This window comes from Mus caroli, unplaced genomic scaffold (genome assembly GCF_978045245.1).
Source record: "Mus caroli unplaced genomic scaffold, Mus_caroli_1 scaffold_3, whole genome shotgun sequence".
NCBI lineage: Eukaryota > Metazoa > Chordata > Mammalia > Rodentia > Muridae > Mus > Mus caroli.
The window spans coordinates 43,442,832-43,466,094 of record NW_028227258.1 but is presented as its reverse complement, the minus strand read 5'-3'; the positions used below and the strand labels follow the sequence as shown (position 1 = coordinate 43,466,094).

General features: G+C 41.9%; 1 protein-coding gene across 2 annotated transcripts in view; it reads right to left on the bottom strand.

Annotated features, from left to right (window-relative positions):
• Positions 1-5,441: 5,441 nt before the first annotated feature.
• Agl (amylo-alpha-1,6-glucosidase and 4-alpha-glucanotransferase) overlaps positions 5,442-23,263 on the bottom strand; it is a 60,999-nt gene continuing 43,177 nt past the window's right edge. For both annotated transcript variants that reach the window (XM_021157864.3, XM_029475200.2), the window contains exons 26-34: positions 21,317-21,542; positions 20,662-20,773; positions 17,180-17,315; positions 15,545-15,657; positions 14,711-14,922; positions 12,905-13,002; positions 9,108-9,195; positions 8,872-9,005; positions 5,442-7,428 (exon numbers count right to left, since the gene is read on the bottom strand). In XM_021157864.3, the coding sequence (XP_021013523.1) occupies positions 7,311-7,428; positions 8,872-9,005; positions 9,108-9,195; positions 12,905-13,002; positions 14,711-14,922; positions 15,545-15,657; positions 17,180-17,315; positions 20,662-20,773; positions 21,317-21,542 (1,237 nt within the window). In that variant the 3' untranslated portion in view covers positions 5,442-7,310. The remainder of the gene's footprint in view (positions 7,429-8,871; positions 9,006-9,107; positions 9,196-12,904; positions 13,003-14,710; positions 14,923-15,544; positions 15,658-17,179; positions 17,316-20,661; positions 20,774-21,316; positions 21,543-23,263) is intronic.

Here is a 23,263-nt window from a genome sequence, read left to right as displayed (position 1 = left end):
AACGGACTGGCATGAGGAACCAAAGCTGGCCTGCTGGGTTAACTTGTCCTGGACAGCTTGTCATTTGGGCTTCACTATGTTGTTTACGATGGTCTCGAATCCCCGAGCTTAAGTGATCCACGTGCTTTTGCCTCCCAAGTAGCTGGGCTATAGGAGAGTAATGCTACATCTAGCTGAACAAAGTCTTTCCATCTCAGACTGACTTTAGGGTTTTTCCAAAAGCTCCCGTGGAAAAATCTCAATGGGTTTGTTTTCTCTCCTCATTGTTAAATTATTTAGGTTCATTTGATAAGCTTCACAGGAAAGATTATCAAAAGAATGAGGTTGACTCTTCCTTATGTATTTTATGTGTGTGTTATTGGTAGAAATGTTACAAAGATTGTACAAACCTCATGGATATCTGATGTCTGAGTTTCATGTTAGCAATCATAGATATAATAACCTTACAATGCCATGTTAATAAGAAGTTAGTGTTTCTTACCACATATAGAAATAGGCAGGTTCCCTTGTGAACCCACCGAGATGGACTCCAGTCAGGTCCTTAACCATGGCTGTTTTAAGTCTTTCGCCTCCTGCACACAGTGCATGTGTTTTATGATTGCTTGTTCCTGAATGCTTCTGCAAGTATCTATAACCTGAAAGTGTTTCTTTTTTAAGTGGTTCTGGAAAAGTTCCTGGGAAGGACAGGCTTTGGGGACTCTTAAGGGACCAGATTTTGGGGCTATGTAAGAATTTTGAAAGCTCCAGTGAAGGAAAGATTTCTGAATCTCAGAAATCCAGAAGTAAAGAGAGAACTGCCTACACGCCAGTCAGTGATGTGGTGGAAACGATGGCGATGCCTGTGCCTCTTGTTGGAAGTGGCTCAGTTTATAAAGCGATTGATACATTGTTTATGGTATCAGCACCTCCTCACACAAAAGGCCAGGTGCAGCAGTTGTTGTCTGTAAAGCCAGCACTGAGGACACAGAGATACGTGGGTCCTGGAGCTCACTGGCTGGAAAAGCAACAGCACTTTGTGATCGTTAGGCCCCAAACCCCAAACTACAAACTGACACTTAGCATTCCTTGGACACCTGTGGCATAGTTTTCTGCCTGCCAGGAAGGGCCACTTCTCTTATTTCCCACTACCTCCGTCAAATGATTCTTAGCATCAGTTCTACTTAGTGTTAGGTGAGAGAGAAGGAGGACATCCTAGGTATGCCTGAAGCCTTGCTCTTGTGGTGGCTTTTGTTCTGTTCTGTATTCTGCAAGGGATCATGAAGTAATTCTTACAAGCTAATATCTTCTAGCTCCCTATTAGCCCAGACCTGTAAGGCATAGCAAAGCCCCACACTAGTCTCCAGGCTCCTTAGTACCCAATAACACGGACCTGTAACCCATATCAAAGCCACCAGGATCTTCCAGATTACCCCCAGTCTAAAGCTATACACTGCTCTCTTCTTCGCCTTTTTGCTATTCTCTCTGCCTTCAAGAGGTAGCGGCTGTGGTAGCTTTGGACTCCCCCCAATGCATCTGGTTGGTCTCTATCATCCCCAGGTGACAGTTTGCTATTCAAGTAAACCTTTCCACCCATGGAGTCATTCATTCAATGGTTTCATTGTGCCCTTAATTAGTGATCACTTGCAGAACACAGGACAGAACAGAAGCCATCAAAAACCAATCCTTCAAACATACCTACGACTTCCCCCTTCTTAACATTAAGTACAAACTGATGTTAATGCAATCCTTCTTTTATACATCTTGTTTGTTAAGGATTATCAGAATTCTTCCAGGAAAAAAGGGCCATGCTTATAGTTCTCTCTCTCTGTCTCTCTGTCTCTGTGTCTCTCTCTTTTAGCATTGCTAAGGATTAAAAAAGCAGCAGGCCTTTGGTTCTTGGGACTGGAGAGATGGCTCGGCAGTTAAGAGCACTTACTGCTGTGACAGAAGACCAGAGTTCAGTTCCCAGCACCCAAGTTGGGTGACTTACAATTTCCTCCAACTCCAGCTCTAGAAGACGCAGTGCCTTCTTCTATCCTTCATGAACACGGCCTTTATGTGCACAAACTCATACTCTGACAGACACAATTAAAAAAAAAAAGGCTGGAGAAATGGCTCAGCAGTTAAAAGCTGTTCTTCCAGAGGACGTGGGTTTGATTTCCAGGACCCACATGCCAGGTTCCCATAACTCCAGTTCCAAAGGATCTGATGTCTTCTTTTGGCCTCTGTGGGCACCAGGCATATATCTGGTACACTGATTTGATATACAGTGAAGGAAAACACATGTACAATAGAATAATACTTTTTAAAAAGTTTTATTAAAAATTACATTTTAAACACACACACACAGGACTTCTTCACACATTCTAGGCAAGTGCTCTACCACCAAGCTACGTCCTTTGCGCAAGTCACACATTTCCAAAACATTCTGTAGCACATGTGCCCTGAAGACCTGAGTGAAACAGGGCTCTCTTTTAAGATTAGCTACAAGCAAGATGTAAACAACTGCATTTCTTTTTAACTAGAGAGAGGAAATTAAGCCAGCGTGATCCATCAAAATGCTTAGATAATTTACAGTCCTGAGAACACAGAGCTGGTCTTTCAACATTTCCAGTACAAACATTTTACAAGGAGGAGGTAACTCTCCTGTTTACCCAGCTTCCACGTCCAGAAGGAAGTAATCTGAAGGCGGTTGGAGTCTTATCTTTGTGACAAACTCTAGTCCTCAAATATTTTGTAATAGGTGTTCTTATCCAAAGAGATCTTAAGCAAACTTGAAATTCTCCGTATGTTATTCAAATTAATAATCTACCAGTTTAAAAAAAAAAAAAACCTAGTTTGTATGAGTCAAAATTTCAGCATTAATCTATTGTTGAAATACAGGTAGATTTCTTTTTGGATGAGGGGGGGAGTTTGTCATTTTGTGTGTGTGTGTGTGTGTGTGTGCGAGAGAGAGAGAGAGAGAGAGAGAGAGAGAGAGAGAGAGAGAGAGAGAGAGAGAGAGAGAGAGAGAGAAGTTCTTGTTGACAGTTTCTGCAGTGAGAAAATGCTGCCAGACATAAGAGGAGGAAAGGAGAGAAAGGAGAGAAAGGGGAGCCAGGGAAGCAAAGAAAAAATCAGGGCGAGAGGAAAGCACAGTCCTCAACAGATACTTCCTAAGGCCGGGACCCTTAACACCGTTCCTCATGTAGACACCATGAGTTATTTTGTTGCTACTTCATGACTGCAATGTTGCTACTGTTACGAATCATAATGCAGACATCTGACATGTGACCCACAGGTTGAAGACTGCTGCTCTACCCAGTACTATCACAGCCAGGGCAGAGGAACTGAGCTAGCCCTTGCCCTGAATGAAGGAGCTGAGATCAACCAGGCCGGCTGACCTGAACTATGCTCACGTTATTACAAGATGAATCATTTTTGGAGCATTCCTCCCTATAGTGTATCTATTAAAACTGAGCAGTATCTGGACACTATGGTTTAGATCTATAATCCCAGCATTTGGAAGGCTAAGGCAGGAGGACTGCCTTGAGTTTGAAGACCGACTGGGCTACAAAATGAGTTCCAGGCCAACCCTGGGCTATAAAGTGAGACCTTGTCTCAAAACAAAACAACAGTTCCCTACTTTCAAAATATGCTAACTGCCTTAAATTGCTTGACCTGAACATTGGCAGAATTAAGTGCCATATTTACTAGTCAGCTTCCACAGACAGGACTTGCTCACCCCCTCAAGCCCCCCCCCCCAATTAATTATCACACTGAGCATGAGATTTAATTCCTGGCTAAAATTTCTAGTCCCAACTCTTTGACCACCGGTGTCATCTTTGATATGACATTTCTATTTGCAAAGTTACTCCAGTGGTGTAACTTAGCCTGTGCTTGGCAATGTCATTCTGAATGTTTACCCAGGAATACAGGCTAGAAACATTTTGACCAGAGGACACTAAGCGAGTACCCAGACTCCTTCAGGACAGGATCTAATGCTTTCCACAATCAGAGGGCAGCTGACGCCAGCCACAGCTGGACCCGTGAACGTATGCTGGCAGGAAGGCTGAAGGCAAGCACGGCCTACTGCAGTGTTAAGGATCTACTAAAGAGGATTTCTGACTTGAAGATGAGGGGCTGAATTTTGTCCCAATGTTTCACTATTGTGTGACTTAGAGTAATTGTCTCATTTAGAAAACATGTGCAATAACTGTAATGCAAACTGTTGGTCACAAAGGAGGGAGTTTATATATGTTTGTTGAACCTTAATTTCTTATTCTGACCAACCGGTTTAATATTAAGATGAACCAAACTGATCACAGAAACCCACAACATAAACATTAGGAAGAACTAGGAAGTTAAGGAAAAGAAGAGCCTAGACATTCTATATCCTTAAGCTACAAGATTAAGTAAATGTTGGCACTTATCAAATTTATTGATAGCATCCACGCAATTTAATTAAAAGTACTAACAATTTTGGGACTTGGAAAAACACTGAAGAAAAACAAACAGCTACAAGTATGGAGCAAGGCTTTGGAAACAAAAGGTAGGGCCTGGTGAGAAGGGTGGAAAAGGGTTTAGCAAACACTGAAACAAAGGAGCCAAACCTAGGAGCTGAGGGGTTAGCTCAGTGTTAGGCACCTTCCCAGCAAGCCTAAAGCTGGCCAGGGGTTTAGTCCCCAGAATAGGGTTGGGGTGGGGCAGAGCCTGGGGGTGAATAGACAAGAAGAGTTAAACAAGTGAACAGGCAGGTAACAATGAAAGAAAACCTGAATGTCTGTAGAAGATATCACCACGAATCACATTCAACTCATGACTCTGGACTATGGTAACCTGGGGGAAAGACCAACCACTGAAGCAGATGCAAATGTACTAGAAGTGGCTGCTGGGCACACACAGGCTCAGGAGGAAACAAGCAGAGTTTATTGACTTACTGTCCGACTAAGTTTACAAGAGCTAGTCGGGACCACATGAGCCCCAGTTAAAGAAAATGTAAAAGCTTTGTAAGTTAGATACCCACACCAATTAAAACAATGAAGCCACATATATTAGAAAAAAAAAACCATCTGCTCTAAAAACAATGAAGCAACACTAAGCAAGGCAAAACCAGAATGGAACCGCTTTGGTTATTAGAAGATATTCTACATGCTTAGATTGCTCGGTAGTATAGTTGAAAACAAAAATTGTCTGGCTTTTTCAGAAAGTAAATGTTCACATCCATTTGCCACAGTATTTGTGAGCTGGTAAGTAAAACGTAAATAAAAATTCACCGCACTCAAGATATACCAAAGGAGTAGATGCTCACAGACTTAGGGAGACACTGAAAGCTTACTTCACACAGCTACTTTAATAATCTCTGGACCTTTCTTCCCCCCCACTCCCTGCTCCTCCTACATCCTATACAAGGTGAGTCTCTGCACAACGCTCATGACGACAGGGAAATGTACAGTAAAACCCATGGAGGAAAGCAAAGAGAGTCCTTTAGAAAAAACTTTTATTTTGACACACAGACATGAACACTTGCTCAGGAGTCAGAGCAGTTTAAGACACAGTAGAAATGATTACCGCTTATAGGTGATGGTGCTCACTGAAATGACAGGCCTCCTGTTTCCACAGTCATCTCTGAGACTCGCTAAAATATCACAGCATACTGGTTAAACTGTTAAGTTTACGTTTCATCTAGTAGAGTAAGGTTGGTTTTGGTGAGTGAAAAACCAAGGCACAGAGCGTTTGGGATTGTAAATAAACAACAGTATGCAGCATCACACGGAATGAAGCGCTCTGCCTAAGTGCTCTTAGGCCAAACAGCAACTATCCTTTCACAGTCTAAAAGCACTCGCTTAATTACGGTGGCTGGATAAGGTAAACCATACCTTCTGAGACTTTCAAATAGACAGTGCACAGCACAGCACAGCACAGCACAGCACAGCACAGCACAGCACAGCACAGCACAGTCTTTCATTGATGGCCCTCAGTAAGAGCACTGTACCCTAGAGATTTTCTGAGGTGGATGGTGACCACATTGTAGATAACCTAATATGGCTATTTTAAATCTTTCCTCTCTTTTTCCCCCTCCCTCCCCTCTCACACTCCCTTCTTTCTCTCTTGATGGTTTTAGGGATAGTACGAAGGGCTTGACACAAGCTAAGCAAACACTCTGTCATCAAGGTATGACTCTAGGCTTTTTTCCCCTTGAAAAAAATTCCATAAATATGCCCAGTAATTTCCATTTTGAAAATGTAAACTATCTCACAGTGGGAAACTGGAAATAATTTAACAGAATTGCTTTACGTCCTGGTGGCCTGTTTTATTATGTCCAATTATTCTTTAGCACAAATAGGTTATGTTAAGTATAGTTGGCATTTATTATATTAAAAACATAACTTATCTGTTAAAAATAAAGCACATTTTGAAGCTCTGTGCTCCATCTATGAACATATACTGTGGGTGGAAGCTTCCATAATTCTACATTCATAAAGCAATTACCAAGTGTGCACTGACTGCAGTAGGCATGGTTTTACGACTGCTGTAGAGCCGGGCATGGTGGCGCGTGACTTTAATCCCAGCACTCAGGAGGCAGAGGCAGGCAGATTTCTGAGTTTGAGGCCAGCCTGGTCTACAAAGTGAGTTCCAGGACAGCCAGAGCTATACAGAGAAACCCTGTCTCGAAAAAACAAAACAAAACAAACAAACAAACAAACAAACAAACAAACAGGACTGCTGTTAACAGACGGCAGGGCATCCATGAAGCCCAGCCTGTGGAGTGTGCCAACAGACAGCAGGACTTAGGATCACCTCTCTCTTCCTCCAAACTGAAGATGATACACGTTTTCTTTCTTTCCTTTTTTTTTTTTTAAACCCTGCTTTGAAGAATACTTTTTTGGTAACCTTCTATGGGAAATGATCATATTTCTTTCTGATTCAAATCAACAGAATGTAGAAAAAGATAGGGCACAGCATGAGGTTCAGTTGGTAGAGAGCTTGTCTAACATGCATGATGTCCTGCATGTGATCCCCAGTACTGCAGACACTGGGTGTGGTGGCACATATGATATTCTTTAAGAAAAAAGGCCAAAAAGAGATCAATAATTTTTTGTTTTGTTTTTATTTTTTAGACACAGGTTTCTCTGTGTAGCTCTGGATATCCAGGAACTTTCTCTGTAGACCAGGCTAGTCTTGAACTCAAGAGATCTGCCTGCCTTTGCCTCCTGAGAGCTGGGATTAAAGGTGTGTACCACCATTCCCTGGTTATGAATGAGATTTTTAAAATGAGTTGAGCTTACATTTCTTTATGACCTTGCATTTAATAATGTCAAGTGTTCACACAATTACTATTTATGAGCCAACTATAAATCATAGAGGGTTTCAAGAACAACAGCCATTGACCACGCCTGTGTCTCACAGCTGAAAGGGCAGTACTGGCCGTTCTCATTGGTGAGCTCTGGAAGGCCTTTCCATGGGGATCTGAAAAGAAAGAAAAGGAAAGGCATTTTATGAGACACAGCTTAATACATATGAATAAAGTAGGCAAGTCCCAAGGTTTGCCATTAACTCTAGAAGTAATCAAAGTCATTTGTTATAAAACAATATTCTAAAGGTGTGTGTGTGTGTATAAAGATTTCACAAATAAATTATGTTTTGAGATTTAATACTAGCAATACAAATGAGTCTTTCATCATTATTATTTATGTTTTTTGTTTTTTGTTTTTTTTTGAGTTAGGGTCTTGCTTTGGAACTCAGGCTGGCTTGGAACTTGCTATGTAGCTGAGGCTGGCCATGAACTTGCAGTGATCCTCCTGTCTCTGCCTTCCAAGTGCTGGATGAAAACAGATGTGTTTCACTAGGCCCAGCTTCATAACTAAAACTTTAAAAAAATGTAAATATTCTCTCAGGCATAATTTTAGCCTGTTTTGCATTTTGAGATAGGGCATCATGTAGTCATATGGCTCTAAACTCATGATCTTCCTGCTGCGCCCCCCCCCCCCCCCCACGGGCTGAGATTCTAGGAAGAAACCCCCCAGGCTGGCAATAATTTAAGTCTTTTAGACTAATGTTAGGACTCAAACTGTAAATATGTAGGTGTAGGGCTGACGAGATGGCTCAGCGTGTAAGAGCACTGACTGCTCTTCTGAAGGTCCTGAGTTCAAACCCCAGCAACCACATGGTGGCTCACAACCACCCGTAATGAGATCTGATGCCCTCTTCTGGTGCGTCTGAAGACAGCTACAGAGTACTTATGTAAAATAAATAAATCTTTGGGCTGGGCCAAGCAGGGACTGAGCGAGCAGAGTTGACCAGAGTGAGCGGGGCTCCTAAAAAAATTCAATTCCCAACAACCACATGAAGGTTCACAACCATCTGTATAGTGTACAGTGTACTCATATACATAAAATAAATAAATAAATCTTAAAACGAAGGAATTAAGAAAGTCTTTGGCTAAGTTTGCACCACCTTAGAAAAGTACACAATACCAACACTGTTTAATTTACTAATAATTAGGTCAAAGGGCACAAGAAATACCACTTGAAGTAATAGTCAAAAGACCAACTGATATTTTCAAAATAATGAAAAATTTTACTTGATAAATGAATCAACTCAAAAGGCTCAACCTGAATACTTCAAGTATTATTTTATTCTATCTTAATCATATCCAAATTATCAGTTATTCTGAAAATTAAAGACTATTCTACAAGTATAGATCATAAAATATAAGATCCTCAAATACTTCTATAAAATATAAGAACCAAATTACTTAACGGAAGTAGAAATGCCATGGTTGAAATTACGGTACAGAGCACAGGGTGGGTTCCATGAAGATGCACTTGGCATACAAAGACAAATTCTAAGGAAACCTTGCTTACTTGGTAGCTAATACACTGACTGGACACCAGGAATGGGACGACTTACCTCTCAAGATGAACATAATGTCTAGAAAGAACATTTTTAACCAAAAATACAGTCTTCGCAGCAGTCTCTGGGCCCATCATTTTGGAAAAATACAACTTTGCACGAAGAAAATACCCAATTGGCCACAGCCACTCCTAAATATGATTTAAAAGCAAAGAGAAAAAGAATTGTGAATATCTAACTTTATTTAAAAATAAGTTAAATTGAAAACTCTGAAAAGAAAATGAAATTCTTACAGGTCCTTGGTGGTAATTGAAGCCTCTAGCAAGGTTGTAGTTGTCATTGTCTAAGGCATTATCATAAACTCCACAGTAAACCATGTCACTGCAAAAGGATTGGAGTGTGAGGTCAGTAAAAGAGGGTCAGGCCTCACACAGGAGGCATCGGCATTTCAGCAACAACGGCAAGAAAAGAACCTCTTTCCTAATCTGCAGCGTGAGCTCGCTCAGCGCCAGTACCTTACTTAACACCAAGTACAGGGGGCGTTAACGATGTGTTCAAGGATCCGCATGTTTTCTTTTCATTTACATCCCAGACTAATTTATATAGAGGTAGGATATAAATGATACTAGAGGAGGGCCCATGGAGGGAGGACAGGAAGGCAAGGCAAGGCAAGGCAAGGCAAGGCAAGGCAAGGCAAGGCAAGGCAAGGCAAGGCAAGGGAAGAACAGTACCGGATATAAGTAATGTGAGGGCAGAGTGAGGGTGGGGGGGGGGGGAGGGAAGATTGACAGGTGGCCAGGGAGCAGGGGGAGGAGCCTTTACAGAAATATGTATGAATAGTGTCATAATTAAACTTATTATTTTATATGCTAATTTTAAAAATTAATAAAAATATTGAGGCATCTTATTTTCAAGGAGTTTGTCTATATTGTATTTAAAGTCAACCATTTCAGTAGGCTTTCAATGTGTGTACAACAATTAAAATGTCCAAACAGTTGTTTGAATTAGGAAAAAGTAAAGATAAGGTTTTATTGACTACAGAGCAGAAAGGCATTATTTATGTAAAGTATTTATTTTGTGGTGCCTATTGATCAAACCTCGGGCCTTATCTATACTGGGGAAGTATCCCACAATTTATACAAACTTAGTCCATGTAGGGTCATGTTTTAAATTTCTCTAGGAAGCTATTTTAAAACTAAAATGAGGCTGAGCAGTGGCGGCACATACCTTTAATCCCAGCACTCGGGAAGCTGAGGCAGGCAGATTTCTGAGTTCGAGGCCAGCCTGATCTACAGAGTGAGATCCAGGACAGCCAGGGCTATACAGAGAAACTCTGTCTCAAAACCAACCAACCAACCAAAACAAACAAACAAACAAAAAAACCTCCCCCCCCCAAAAAAAAAAAAACTAAGATGAGGGCTGGTGAGATGGCTCAGCGGGTAAGAGACTGCTCTTCCGAAGGTTCTGAGTTCAAATACCAGCAACCATATTGTGGCTCACAACCACCCATAATGAGATCTGACGCCCTCTTCTGGTGTGTCTGAAGACAGCTACAGTGTACTTATGTAAAATAATAAATAAATCTTTGGGCTGGAGCAAGCAGGGACTGAGAGAGCAGGGCTGACAGGAGCAAGCAGAGGTCCTAAAAATTCAATTCCCAACAACCACATGACGGCTCACAACCATATTTACAGCTATAGTGTATTCATATACATAAAATAAATAAATAAATAAATCTTAAAAAAAGTAAAATGAGTATAAGGTCAGATTATAAATAACAGTTGAATATAGATATCGCTATAATATGTAGAATTTAAAACAAAGTTATATTCTGAGCAGTGTATTAACACTGCCCAGAGATGAGTTATACATAGTAAGATTTAATTAAATTGTAACTTTTAAAATGTTTCGTGACACAAAGTGGCCATATGAACCTTTATCATTAACTTTTAGTGAGATCAGCAGGTCTTCTGTTTGTTTTTGAGGGCTTAGAGTTTGAGACAGGGCCTGACTGTGCACCCCTGGCTGCCCTGGAAATGTCTCAGTAGTCCAGGCTGGCTTTGAACTCACAGAGACCTTCCTTTGTGTGCCACCACACCTGAGCTGAACATGCAAACAGACAAAAAATAACAAGTGTCTGAATACAAAATTTTGGGTATCACGAATGAAATCAAGGCAAGCATGGCGGTATGCGTCTAATGCTAGGAGGCTGAGACAGGAGGGTCAGGAGTTCAAGGTCAGTGTCAGACATGTAAGACTCTGTCTCAATAAACAGAAACGAAATAGCAAGATCAGTATATAGAAAGGCCAGGAGACACAGGGGCAGTGGTGGCACATGACTTTAATCCTAGCACTGGGAAGGCAGAGGCAGGCAGATCTCTAAGTTCAAGGCCAGTTTGGTCTACAGAGTGAGTTCCAGGAAGCTACAAAAACAAAAACCCAACCAAGGAAGAAAGAAGGTGGGCCACGTATAGCGGCACATGCCTTTAATTCCACCCCACTCTGGAGGCAGAGGCCAGCCTGGTCTGCAGTGGAAATCAGCGTGTGGTAAAGTATAAAAACCTGGCTCAGATGTTAAGCATACTGGCTGCTCCCCCAGAGGATGAGGGTTCAATTCCCAGCATCCACATGTCTCACAACCACTGGTAGCTCCAGTTCCAGGGTATCTGATGCCCTCTTCTGGCTTCTGTGGGAACTGTATGCAAGTGGTGCAACAGAGCTACATGTAGGCAAAACATAAGAAAACAAAAACAAAAAACCCAGAAAGACCCTAGAAATTTAGGAAAAAGTTTATAAAAGTAAAGACATTTGCAAATGCAAATTGTGAGATAAAAAAGCCACAGTTCTTTACTGATTTAGGCAGAAAGGGTGGTGCAATTGTCCAGGAAAGATGGAGAAGACTCTGGTAAAGATCATTACAGCCACCATTACAAGTGGACACATATGCCTGCCATTTAAAATAGCACAAACAATTGCAGGTTATCCAGGAGTATGGAAAAACTATCCACAAAAACAAAACAAAAAGACTGTCCTCGAGGGCTTGGAAGGATGGCTCAGCAGTTAAGACCTGGGTTCAATTCCAGCACTCACATGATGGTTCACAACCATCTGTAACTCCAGTTCCAGGGGATCCCATGCCCTCTTACTGCCTCCAAGGGCACCAGGCACACATGTGGCACAAAGAAATATATGAAGGCAGAACACTTATATACATAAATGAATACTGCGGTGTGGTGCTGGGGACAGAGCCCAGGGTCCTATATGTGGTAGGCCTGCACTCTACCACTGAGCTACATCCTTCTAACAGCTTCTTACCAGCACGAGATGGGCTCTCATGTGGCCAGGCTGGTCTCAAACTTGTGAGACAGTGGAAGGCCATCATGAACTCTCAATTCTCCTGTTTCAACTATCCAGGGACTGGGATACAGGTATGTGCCATCATGCCGGGCTCAAGAGCTAGTTTAAAGATTTATTTATTTACTTTATGTATATGAGTCGCTGTCTTCAGACACACCAGAAAGGGCATCAGACCCCATTACAGATGATTGTGAGCCACAATATGGTTGCTTGGAATTGAAATCAGGACCTCTGGAAGAGCAGTCAGTGCTCTTTACTGCTGAGACATCTCTCTAGCCTAATACTAATAATACTTATCTATGTGGGTTAAACACAATTTCAACTGCCTTCTTCTTTTTTTTTTTTTTAAAGATTTATTTATTTATTATATGTAAGTACACTGTAGCTGTCTTCAGACACTCCAGAAGAGGGCGCCAGATCTCTTTACGGATGGTTGTGAGGCACCATGTGGTTGCTGGGATTTGAACTCTGGACCTTCGGAAGAGCAGTCGGGTGCTCTTACCCACTGAGCCATCTCACCAGCCCGCCTTCTTCTTTTTCTTTTCTTTTCTTTCTTTCTTTCTTTTTTTTGAGACAGTGTTTCTCTGTGTCCATCCTGAAACTTATTCTGTAAACCAGGCTGGCCTTCAACTCAGAGCTACCTGCTTCTGCTACTTCCCGGGTGCTGAGATTAAAGGCACTCACACCCACCGCCCAGCTCAACAACCTTTTTAATACTAATATTCCAACTTACTCTGGGTCTAAAGTTTTCATGCCAAGGGGACCAAGCAATTTTTTTTCTGCAATTTCCAAAGCCTTCCAAGCCTTCTCAGCAGTAAAGAGTTCAGGGGCCTAATGAAGGTGAAATAAACAAAGAAAAACCATTTTAATATTGCAGACAATTAGTTCTTACTCATGTAAGTTAACTGTAAACTCTGAAAAAAAAATTTAAGAATATGGTGTAGGTTAGATGGAGAGTGGAACCTGACGACTCTAATCTGAGTGGCCTCTCTCAGCTGAGAGGCTGGGAGAGCGCACAGGCCACCTGTGAACAAGAACCAAACAGGAGGCACAGCTACAACGGAGGCAGAGCTCACCTCCCCCTGCCACATCCTTCCTAGGCGTGCAGGAGCCCTATACGCATACCCGAAGCTTCTCTCCTCTCTTCTTGGTGATAATGAACTCAGAACTTGTACGCCAACAGCACAAGTGTGTGTGACTCCTGGAAGGAGAGAAAATCTGCACCCATCTTACAGAGAAAGCGGTGCAAAGGCACCAAGCCAAAGCTGCCTCTGTGCAAGCCTGCACTCCCTTCCTTCCTTCCTTTCTTTCTTTCTTTCTTTCTTTTTATTTTATGTGCATGGCTGGGTTTTGTCTGCATGCATGTCAGTGTGAGGGTGTGAGTTACAGAAAGTTGTGGGTGCTGGGAAATGAACCCAGGGGTCCTCTGGAAGAGCAGTCAGTGCTCTTTTTTTTTTTTTTTTCGGTTTTTCGAGACAGGGTTTCTCTGTATAGCCCTGGCTGTCCTGGAACTCACTTTGTAGACCAGGCTGGCCTCGAACTCAGAAATCCGCCTGCCTCTGCCTCCCGAGTGCTGGGATTAAAGGCGTGCGCCACCACGCCCGGCGCAGTCAGTGCTCTTAACCACTGACCCATCTCTCCAGTCCGAAAGGGTACACTTTCGTACCAGTACAATTAGTAACAGCTGCTTAGTAATCTTTTTGACAAAGTCAAACACCCAGGGAGGCATGGCTAAACACAGCCCTCCTAGTCCACTGCCCTGAAGAGTTTATTTTTATACTGAGATTTTACAATAAAAGGGGATCAAGAATTCTTAACTAGGTGGCTGGAGAGATGGCTTAGTGGTTAGGCACACTAGCTTCTCTTCCAGAGGATATAGGTTCAATTTCCCTGCACCTACAGGGTGTAATTCTAGTCTCAGGGATCTCATGCCCTCTTCTGGCTTCTTGGGGCACTACATATACATGACATACATTACATGCAGGCTCCTTCTCCTCTCCCCCATAAAATGGTAAAATAAAATAAATAATAAAAATATAATCCTTAGCTAAATAGAACTAACGAGAGAAAGACCACAAAGGAGACAGCTGTGACTATAAGCTGCTGTGGATTTACCCTAGCACAGAGCTTTCTGTCTAGTGCACTGGGGAGCTGTTTGTGGCACGAGCTGAGGTAACACAAATGTCCTCAGTTTTCAGGAGGCAAGGGTGAGAGGGTTGAGGCCAACTGAGGCAGCTGGACCTGGCCTAAGAGACCCAGTCCATCAGCCCAGTGTGTGTATGGGCGCCAGGTACAGGGCATGTGTGACTCTGGGAGCGTTTGTTTCTCTGTATCCACTATTTTCCATTTTTGACACTAAATGTTTTGGATTAGAGGTAGTATGCATACTAAATTACTCTAAAACCATAGAAAACTACCCAGAAAGCAATAATGTTTCATGGGTAGTGGAACTTAAAACCAAACAGGAAAAAAAAAAGGCCCTCAGTAGAGTTACCATGACATTTTTGACATTTTTGAAATGTGAAGGCACATCACTCACCACAACCATTGCTATGGTGAAATTGGGCCTGAGCTGATAGTCACACCAAGGACTTGACGCACCATAGCTGTCCTTGTAGATGCCACGTTTGTGAACCAGGTTCGGATGCTTCTCGTTAGGATCTGAAGGGTCTTCGGAAACATGAAACAGCTTTTCGAAATTGTTTTGTATTTTTCTGTTCCACTCATCATATGAGACTGCCACAACCTTTCCTGAAAAGTGATATAAGACATTTTGTAGATATTCAGAACATTTAAAATCTGTTATTGCCAAAACTTCATATTTAGCTTAATTATGAAATAAATTATCTATGTTTTAGAAAATGTGGCTGCTTTAGATGGAGATATGCTATAAATTCAAAGATCAAGTATCTCTCCCAAAAGAATGACAAACAGCTCAGGACTAACTTTATACTCAACACACTGTGCTAACAAACAACACTTCATATACACTGAATTAAATATACAGTTACTTTCATCTACTTCTTTTTACTTTTTAGAAAGTCTAGAGTTGTACAGGTAGCTCAAACATTGCTTCTATTGCATAGGAGTTGTTCCAGAAAGAGATGGGAAGATTTCCAGACTGCCCATGCGCTGTGACTTGCTCACAGAGTGAGGGAGAGGCCATGGAGGCAGGCACCACGCCGCCTCTTCTCTCAGCTCACTGGTGCTATAGGAACGGTGTCAGTAACCATCTGTTAGCATTTCCATATTGGGAATTAACCATTTTTCTTTCTTCTTAAAAGCTAGCCTTTTCTGGTATCGGTTGGCTGAACCCAAAGACAGCGACAAAGGTTAGTAACTTGTAGGTTCCTTGGAAAACAGGCCAGCTTACCATGTCTTTTTACTCTGACTTCATGATAAGGAAAGATATTTTTCTTAGACAATTCCAGCAACCAACGAACAGCAGATTTACACAAGCCCACGATTTCCACAGCAGACCCATCTCTAAAATTAGAAAAATGTATTTTCTATGTTGAGCTTATTTAACCATTATTTAAAAGGGCATTCACTCAGTAATTCTGGGTTGGGGATGTGGCTCAGAGTTGAACGTCTAGAAATAATGAAGGCTCTGGGTAGAATAGAACCAAACCAAACCACTACCAATGACTTTGCTGAATATTATAACTAATGCACCATGCAAGCAACTACCTGTGCCCACATCGTCAGGTTATACGTAACATAGATCACATAAGAAATCTCCTCCCTTACTATGTTGGCATTGATTTTGTTTCTAACATTTAAAAAGACGTATTTTTATTTGTGTATGCTGTGTATCTCTATGTGCACATGGCACACGTGTGGATGCCCAGATAAGAGCACCGGATCTTTTGGAACTGATGCTGCAGTGGTTGAGAGCCTCCCACTGTTGAATGTTAGGAAACAAGCTTGGGCCCTGTGGACCAGCAGCAGGCTTTCCTCACAGCTCAGCCATCTCTCCAGGCTCTCCTGACACACTCATTTGTTCTTGTGCTTTGAAGACAGGGTCTTTCATTCTCTTTAGTCCTGGCTGATGTGTTTGAAGATAAATCTTTAATAAGAAAACAATTTCCAGGCTGGAGAGCCATTACTGCTCTTGCCGACCACCTTGGTTCAGCTCCCAGCACCTACACCAGCACCCACAGTGGGCAGCCTTCAAGTGCCTGTAGCCTGAGTTCTGGAGAATCACATGACCTCTGCTGGCTTCCAAAGGTGCCTGCACACATATGCACCTCCCAAATGGACACTTTTTTTTTTTTTTTAAAGAAAATAGTTGCTAAGCTTAAATCAGTATCAAGAACTTGTGATATTTGTTGATAACTTCAAAACTTGTAAGAGAAAAACCCTTGGATAACAAAGTTAGAGATAAAAGGTTTCGATTCGTTGTTTTCCATACTTGTAAGGCTGGTGAAATAAAATCTTTACATTGTGTGAAGTCCACATTAAGAAATGTCTTAAAGAGGGATGGTGAGATGGCTCAGCAGGTAGAGAGGCCTTTGCTGACAAGTCTGATGACCTGGGAGCCACATGGTGAGGCGAGAGAAGTGACGCTCATACGTTGTCCTCTGACTTGCACACACACACACACACACACACACACACACACACACACACACACCAAGAATAATTGTAACTTTTTTTTTTATTTTAAAGGTGTCTTAACCATTGGTATAATGAATCATAAAATGTTTGAGATTCTTGTAGAGGTGCAAAATTCATGAGAGCTCTTGGATGAGAATAGGTTATTTACACCAAGAGGGCGGTGGCTTTATCTGTAATAATGGTGGCAAGGGATGAATGCGTGAAGACGGAAACAGCAGAGGAGGAGGGAGGAGAGGAGGAAGAAGAGGAGGAGGAGGAGGAATGACAGGTCTGGAACGCTTTACTGTGAGGACCATGGTTAGCAGAACAGAAGATGCTGTGAGTATGTTTAAAAGGGATCCAGTGGATTAAAAGTGCCTTGGCAGAAGCATCCGGACACAGACTCTACCTTGGGGTGGCTGGGATCCCTCTGTTCCTGGCTCGGTCACTCTCTCCCATTTTATCCATCCATGTGCCACAGTTGAAGCGATTTCCTCCATAAACAAATCCTGTTTCTTCATCAATCCCCGCAGTTATGTTGAAACCTGAAAAAGCAAAATACGACACTTACAAAGCAGCCATGGAGGTACAGGTCTGTGGTCCTAGCACTCAGGATGCAGAGGCAGGAGGATCACACACGAGTTTGAAGCTGGCTTATGTAGTGAACTTGAAGCTAGAGAAGCCTCATAGTGACACTCTTTTTTTGTTTGTTTGTTTTTATTAAAAACAACTACAAATCATTCAGTTTTTTAGAAAATACATATAAATTTTATTTCTCTTTCCAACAACACCTGTGTGTACCATGAACTGCATATCATGATGTTCTTTCTAAAGCACTGCTTACATTAGCAAAATCACAGGTCTACTCCGTAGAGGAATGTCTTAACATCATGTACACTAGGACACGCTCTGTCCTTGGAATGAACAAGCTGGATGTCTATGGAGCAAGAGGACTGAGTCCCTAAGACAAAATGGTTTAGTAAACATATTACAGAAGGCAGCAAATAAAAACCTTTTTAATAAAGACTTAAAAATGCAGACTTCAATCTATGATTCTTTTACATATCTGATACATTTGTGTAGAGTGTAGAATTTAAGAACCTAATATAATCATATAATATATAAAACACATTGCCTTTATACTTCATAATATATGGCACTTCTAATTTATTCATGCTCAAACATATAAAGTATAAAAATATACATGGAAACAGTAGCCTAGTCATTAACCCTAATAAGTAATTAAAAGAGAATCTTTGAGCCAGGCAGTGGTGGCGCACACCTTTATTCCCAGCACTTGGGAGGCAGAGGCAGGCGGATTTCTGAGTTTGAGGCCAGCCTGGTCTACAAAGTGAGTTCCAGGACAGCCAGGGCTACACAGAGAAACCCTGTCTTGAAAAACAAAAACAAAACAAAACAAAAAAAACCCAAAAAAACCCCAAACCAAACAAACAAAAAAGAGAATCTTTGGATTATGTGGTATTATTTTATTTCTTTTCAAAGTAAAACAGAAAGATATAAAGAAAATATAGTAAATCAATATATTTAATTTCAATACCAGTTTCAAAGGTAAAAATTATTTTGCTTAAAGTTGAAATGTTTCATGCAACAACAACAACAGTAAACCCTAAAATATCTCAGAGATCCCATAAAATGTTCGTTGGATACTAACCTATTTCCATTGACTTCGCTTAGTGAAGGATAACAAAATGTACCAGTGATTGTTACCAATTAACTTAGTGAGTTAATGTTTGTATCTACAATACTACTATACTATTATAATACTATAAGTAATGAATCACCATGAGTTCAAGGTTAGTTTGCTCTGTACAGCAGTTCCAGGACACAAATCTTCATAGAAAGATCCTGTCTTGATCAGCCAAATAAAAAACAAATTATATACTGAATACTCAATTTATATAAAATTTTCAAAGCTGGTGTATGTCCCAGACTTTTAATCTCAGCACTCAGGATGTTGAGGCAGACGATCCATCACTGTGAGTTTGAGACTAACCTGGTCTACATGTGAGAGCCAGGACAGCTACACAGAGAGACTCATCTCAAAACAAAAAAACAATGCATTTATAAATATGTTCAAAATAACGGCAGTGTAGGGAGGGAGAGATTTGTAGTGAGACCAGGGTGGGGCTGCAGTGGGTATATGGGATACATAAAATGTCTGGCTGATGGACTAGCTCTACACCTTTATATGGTGGTATCTCATAAACTATACAAGGCTCTGGCTTCACAGAGCTGATGGCAGGTCCAGATGAGGTGATATGGAGAGCGGTGAAAAGGGAACGGGCACAGCCCAGGTAGCAGCATCCTACTACACAGCTGGATTCTGATCTTTTACTCCATTTCCATTAAACATCCTAACAGTTGAAGGGTGCTGTATCCTATGTATCATTTTACAACTTTTTATGAATCTGCAATTCTTTCTAAATTATAACTAAAAACTCACATAAGTCATATTTATAAGACTAAAGTAAATATACCTCAAATTCATCAAAACCTCCCCAGAGTATAACTGAGGGGCGATGAGGTGACTAACTCTGTACTGGCTGACCTAAGGATGAGGACATGGTAAACCCTAAGTAAGTTAAGAGAGTGTAACGACTTTAACATAATATACTAATAAGCCACTGTGGGCAGAGGTCAACTATGGGTGACATCCTCCCTTTGCCCCCTAGCGCCCTGGGAAGCTGACTTTTAGTTCTCTCATTTAGTGAACATGGGAATAATGTAATATAATCTTTTACTTAAATAACATCTTTCAGATGTGTGTATGTGTAGTGTATACGCATGTTTATGTATGTTCCCGTGTGTGCTCGTGTGCGCACACACACACACACACACACACACACACACACACACACACGAGTGTGTGTAGGCCCGAGGTTGATGTCAAATCTTCCTTGCTCCCTCTTCTACCTTGCTTGTACAGTCAGGGCCTCTCAGTCAGGCCCAGAGCTATCTCTGTATGGTATTCAGGTCTCACTGGCTGGCTTACCTGTTCCTTCAGAGGATGGAATCACCGCCAGCTTACCTGGCATTTACACAAGCTCTGGAGATCTGTGTTCTGACTCTCTTGCTTGTTTAACACACATTTTTAACTGTGGAACCATATTAATGTCTTCAAGAATTAATTGGGAATGGCAGTGGTAAAGCCATCACCACAAAGCTCAGCACTTAACATTCAATTCTCAGAGTCAGAATTACCTAATTAATTGTTGAGACAGGTGTCTCTGTGGAGCTCTGACTGACCGGGAGCTCACTCTGTACAGCAGGCTGACCTCATACTCAGGAAGCTGTCTCCCAAGTGCTGGGACTAAAGGCTTGGGCCACAATGCTGGGCTTCCTTTTTATTTTCTTGAGACAAGGTTTCACTGTGTAGCTTAGACGGTCTTGAATTCATGATAGCCCTGCCTCTACCTCCTGAGTGCTGGATTACAGGCATAGACCATCATACCTGGTTTTAAAAAAAGTAATACTAGCATTGTGATTAGAAATTGTACCACTGAGGGCTAGAGAGATGGCTCAGCAGTTAACATTGCTGTTCTTGTGGAGGACCTGGGTTCACAACCATCTCAATCTCCAGTTCCAGGGATCTGACGCCCTCTCCTAACCTCTGCAGGCACCAAGCATGCACATGGTACACAGTCATACTTGCAGGTAAAAAACCCTCATATACATAAAAAAATTATAATGTCAATACTACCTTGAAAATTGACTGACAAAGGACCACAAACTTTTATCTTTTCTTTAGCAACACAAGGTTTGCCTTCTCAGGGAAAGCTTCAAGTTTTGCACACAAGTATTTCTAAAGCAACAGCAAGGGCTAATTTGACAGCACTGGTAAGTCTTAACTATGGCGCTGCCATTACATACCCTCGTCCTTCATGTTTCGGTCGATCTGTGGACCGGCGTTCCTCTCTCGGAACTGGATGCCCTGCATGTGCCTCTGCATAGCTTCCTGGATGACTTCAAACAAAGGCTGGTCCTGTTGGAGACGGCAGGGACATCGCTTCTGTTAGGAATGTGTTACATTCTTGTTTTCCTAAATCCCTCAACTCTAGGAAGGTGGGGTTATGTACTTTCCCTGGAAGGAAGAAGCAGGGAGTGGGGTGGCGCTGGAAAAAGCAGTGGCTCCTGCATTTCCACACTCTGGGTTTAAGCGAACAGCAAGTCTTATCTCTGTAATTTCTCACTGTGTTGACCCTAAAGGAATATTGATATTGACTTTTTTTTTTTAAAGATTTATTTATTATTATATCTAAGTACACTGTAGCTGTCTTCAGATGCACCAGAAGAGGGCGTCAGATCTCATTATGGATGGTTGTGAGCCACCATGTGGTTGCTGGGATTTGAACTCAGGACCTTCGGAAGAGCAGTCGGTGTTCTTAACCACTGAGCCATCTCTCCAGCCCGATATTGACTTTTTTTAAAAAAAATATTTGAATTCTTATGACTTGGAGCCTTAATATTTTACATTAAAAAATAAAGTTACATTTTATCAAAACTTATTTTAAGAAACACTCTTTACCAGTGTACCAGCAGGCAAGGGTGCAGAGTCATCTGTTGGATACATCCTGGACACCGGGCATTTGAGGATGTCCAGGCCGTTTGGAACCGTCCTGCAATAGTCCTGAATGCACTGCAGCCACCACCACACAGCGTCCCGACAGTTGTACCTGGCATACGTCCCTTCGCCGAGGAGGTTAGGGATGAGACCGTGCCGCAGGGTACTGGCGAACGCTAAGATGATGTTCCTGAAACAACAGAAGCAAATGGGCCATTTGAGATGAAAACTCCTATAAAAACGAAGGGGGAAAAAGGTCACTTTTTCAGGGGTCAGGGGGGTTGGTTGTCCAGCTTTTCTCTCTAGTAATCTGGGGAACTTTCCCTTTCTGTAACAGGTTTTGCATCTTTGGAGTCAGGCCCTCAGTCAGTTATTTATAAGGACTGCTAGAACTTCTATATTTAAAAAAGACATACTTATTTTTATTATTTGTGTATAAGTGTTTGCCTGTGTGTATATATGTATACCACACGTGTATGGTGTAAAGTACCACATGGAGGTGAGAAGTATGTTGGATCTCCTAGAACTGGAGTTAAGATGGTTGTGAGCTGCCTGCCATGTGGGTTCTGGGAACTGAACTGAGAGCGGTGAGTGCCATCAACCACTGAGCAGTCTCTCCAGGTCCGAGCTTTATCTTTGAAATCTATGATACTCAATATTTCAGGTACTTCAGTAATCCTCCAATATGCATTTTATTACTTTACATAGTAGAGATAAAAAACAAAGTAAAAATATAAGAAGACAAATGGACAGAAGCTGGCCTTAAAAATTATAATTTATCCCAGCACACAGGAGGTGGGAGTAGTCAGGTCTCTGTGACTCCTACACCAGCTGGCTTACATGAGTTGTAGGCTATTTAGGGCTACATGGTAAGATCCTGTTTTAAAACAAAGAAACAAACAAATAAAACAAAACCTCAAAACAACAAGAGCAAAGCCCCAACCATGACTCACATTATCAACCGACAGATGACAGTTTATGTTCTGTGGTTATCCCAGTACAAACGAGAACTTAGTCTGAGATGGCACTGCACTCTAGAAAGCTTATATCCAGCAGGTGAGGTCTAACCCTGGAAAGGTCACTGAAGCGGTATAGTGCTTATTATATCTCAGTTTAATACTTGCCTCCTAAGAGCACCAGAGGAAACTTCTATTCTAGTTTTGCTTACAGGTCACACAAAAGGTGACAGCACACAGTATGACAGCCCTTGATCCAGATGGCCATGTAACAGCTCACAGTGATGACTGAGGATGGGCACTGCTACTGTAGCCACCACTCTACAACGCTTTCAACCCCGAGCCTTGACTGGGTGTTCTACGTCAGAGCCTTTCAGGCACGGTAACTGCAGCAGTCATGTTATGCAGTAGGGTGAGGGCTCTGTCTGAAGGGAGGATGGCGGCTGGCAGCTGCTGATGTGAGCCAGCATGGGAAGCTGTCCAAACCTCAGGCAAAGGGTGCTGCCACCGTGGTTTGCTCAATCCTGTTCGTTTGTTTTTGTTTGTTCAAGACAGAGTTTCTCTTTATAGCCCTGGCTATCTTGGAGCTAGCTTTGGGCTGGCCTTGAACTCAGAGATCTGTCTGCGCCTGCCTCTAGAGTTCTGGGGTTAAAGGTGTCCACCCAGATTTATTATTTTTTTTTATCTGACTTCTAAACCATTGGCTCAGGGTGTCTGATACAGAAGCAGATAGCCTTCCAAGTTCTTTTTTTTTTAAATGTTATTTTATGAGTATGGTGTTTTGCCTACATGTATGTCAGGCTACCTGGTATCAAATCCCTTTGAACTTGAGTTATCGATGGTGTGAGTCTGCATATTTTTGCTGATAATCACACCTGGGTCCCTCCAGAAGAACAGCCAGTGTTCTTAAGTACTGAATCATCTCTCTACTTCCCCCTATTTTTAAAAGAATTAT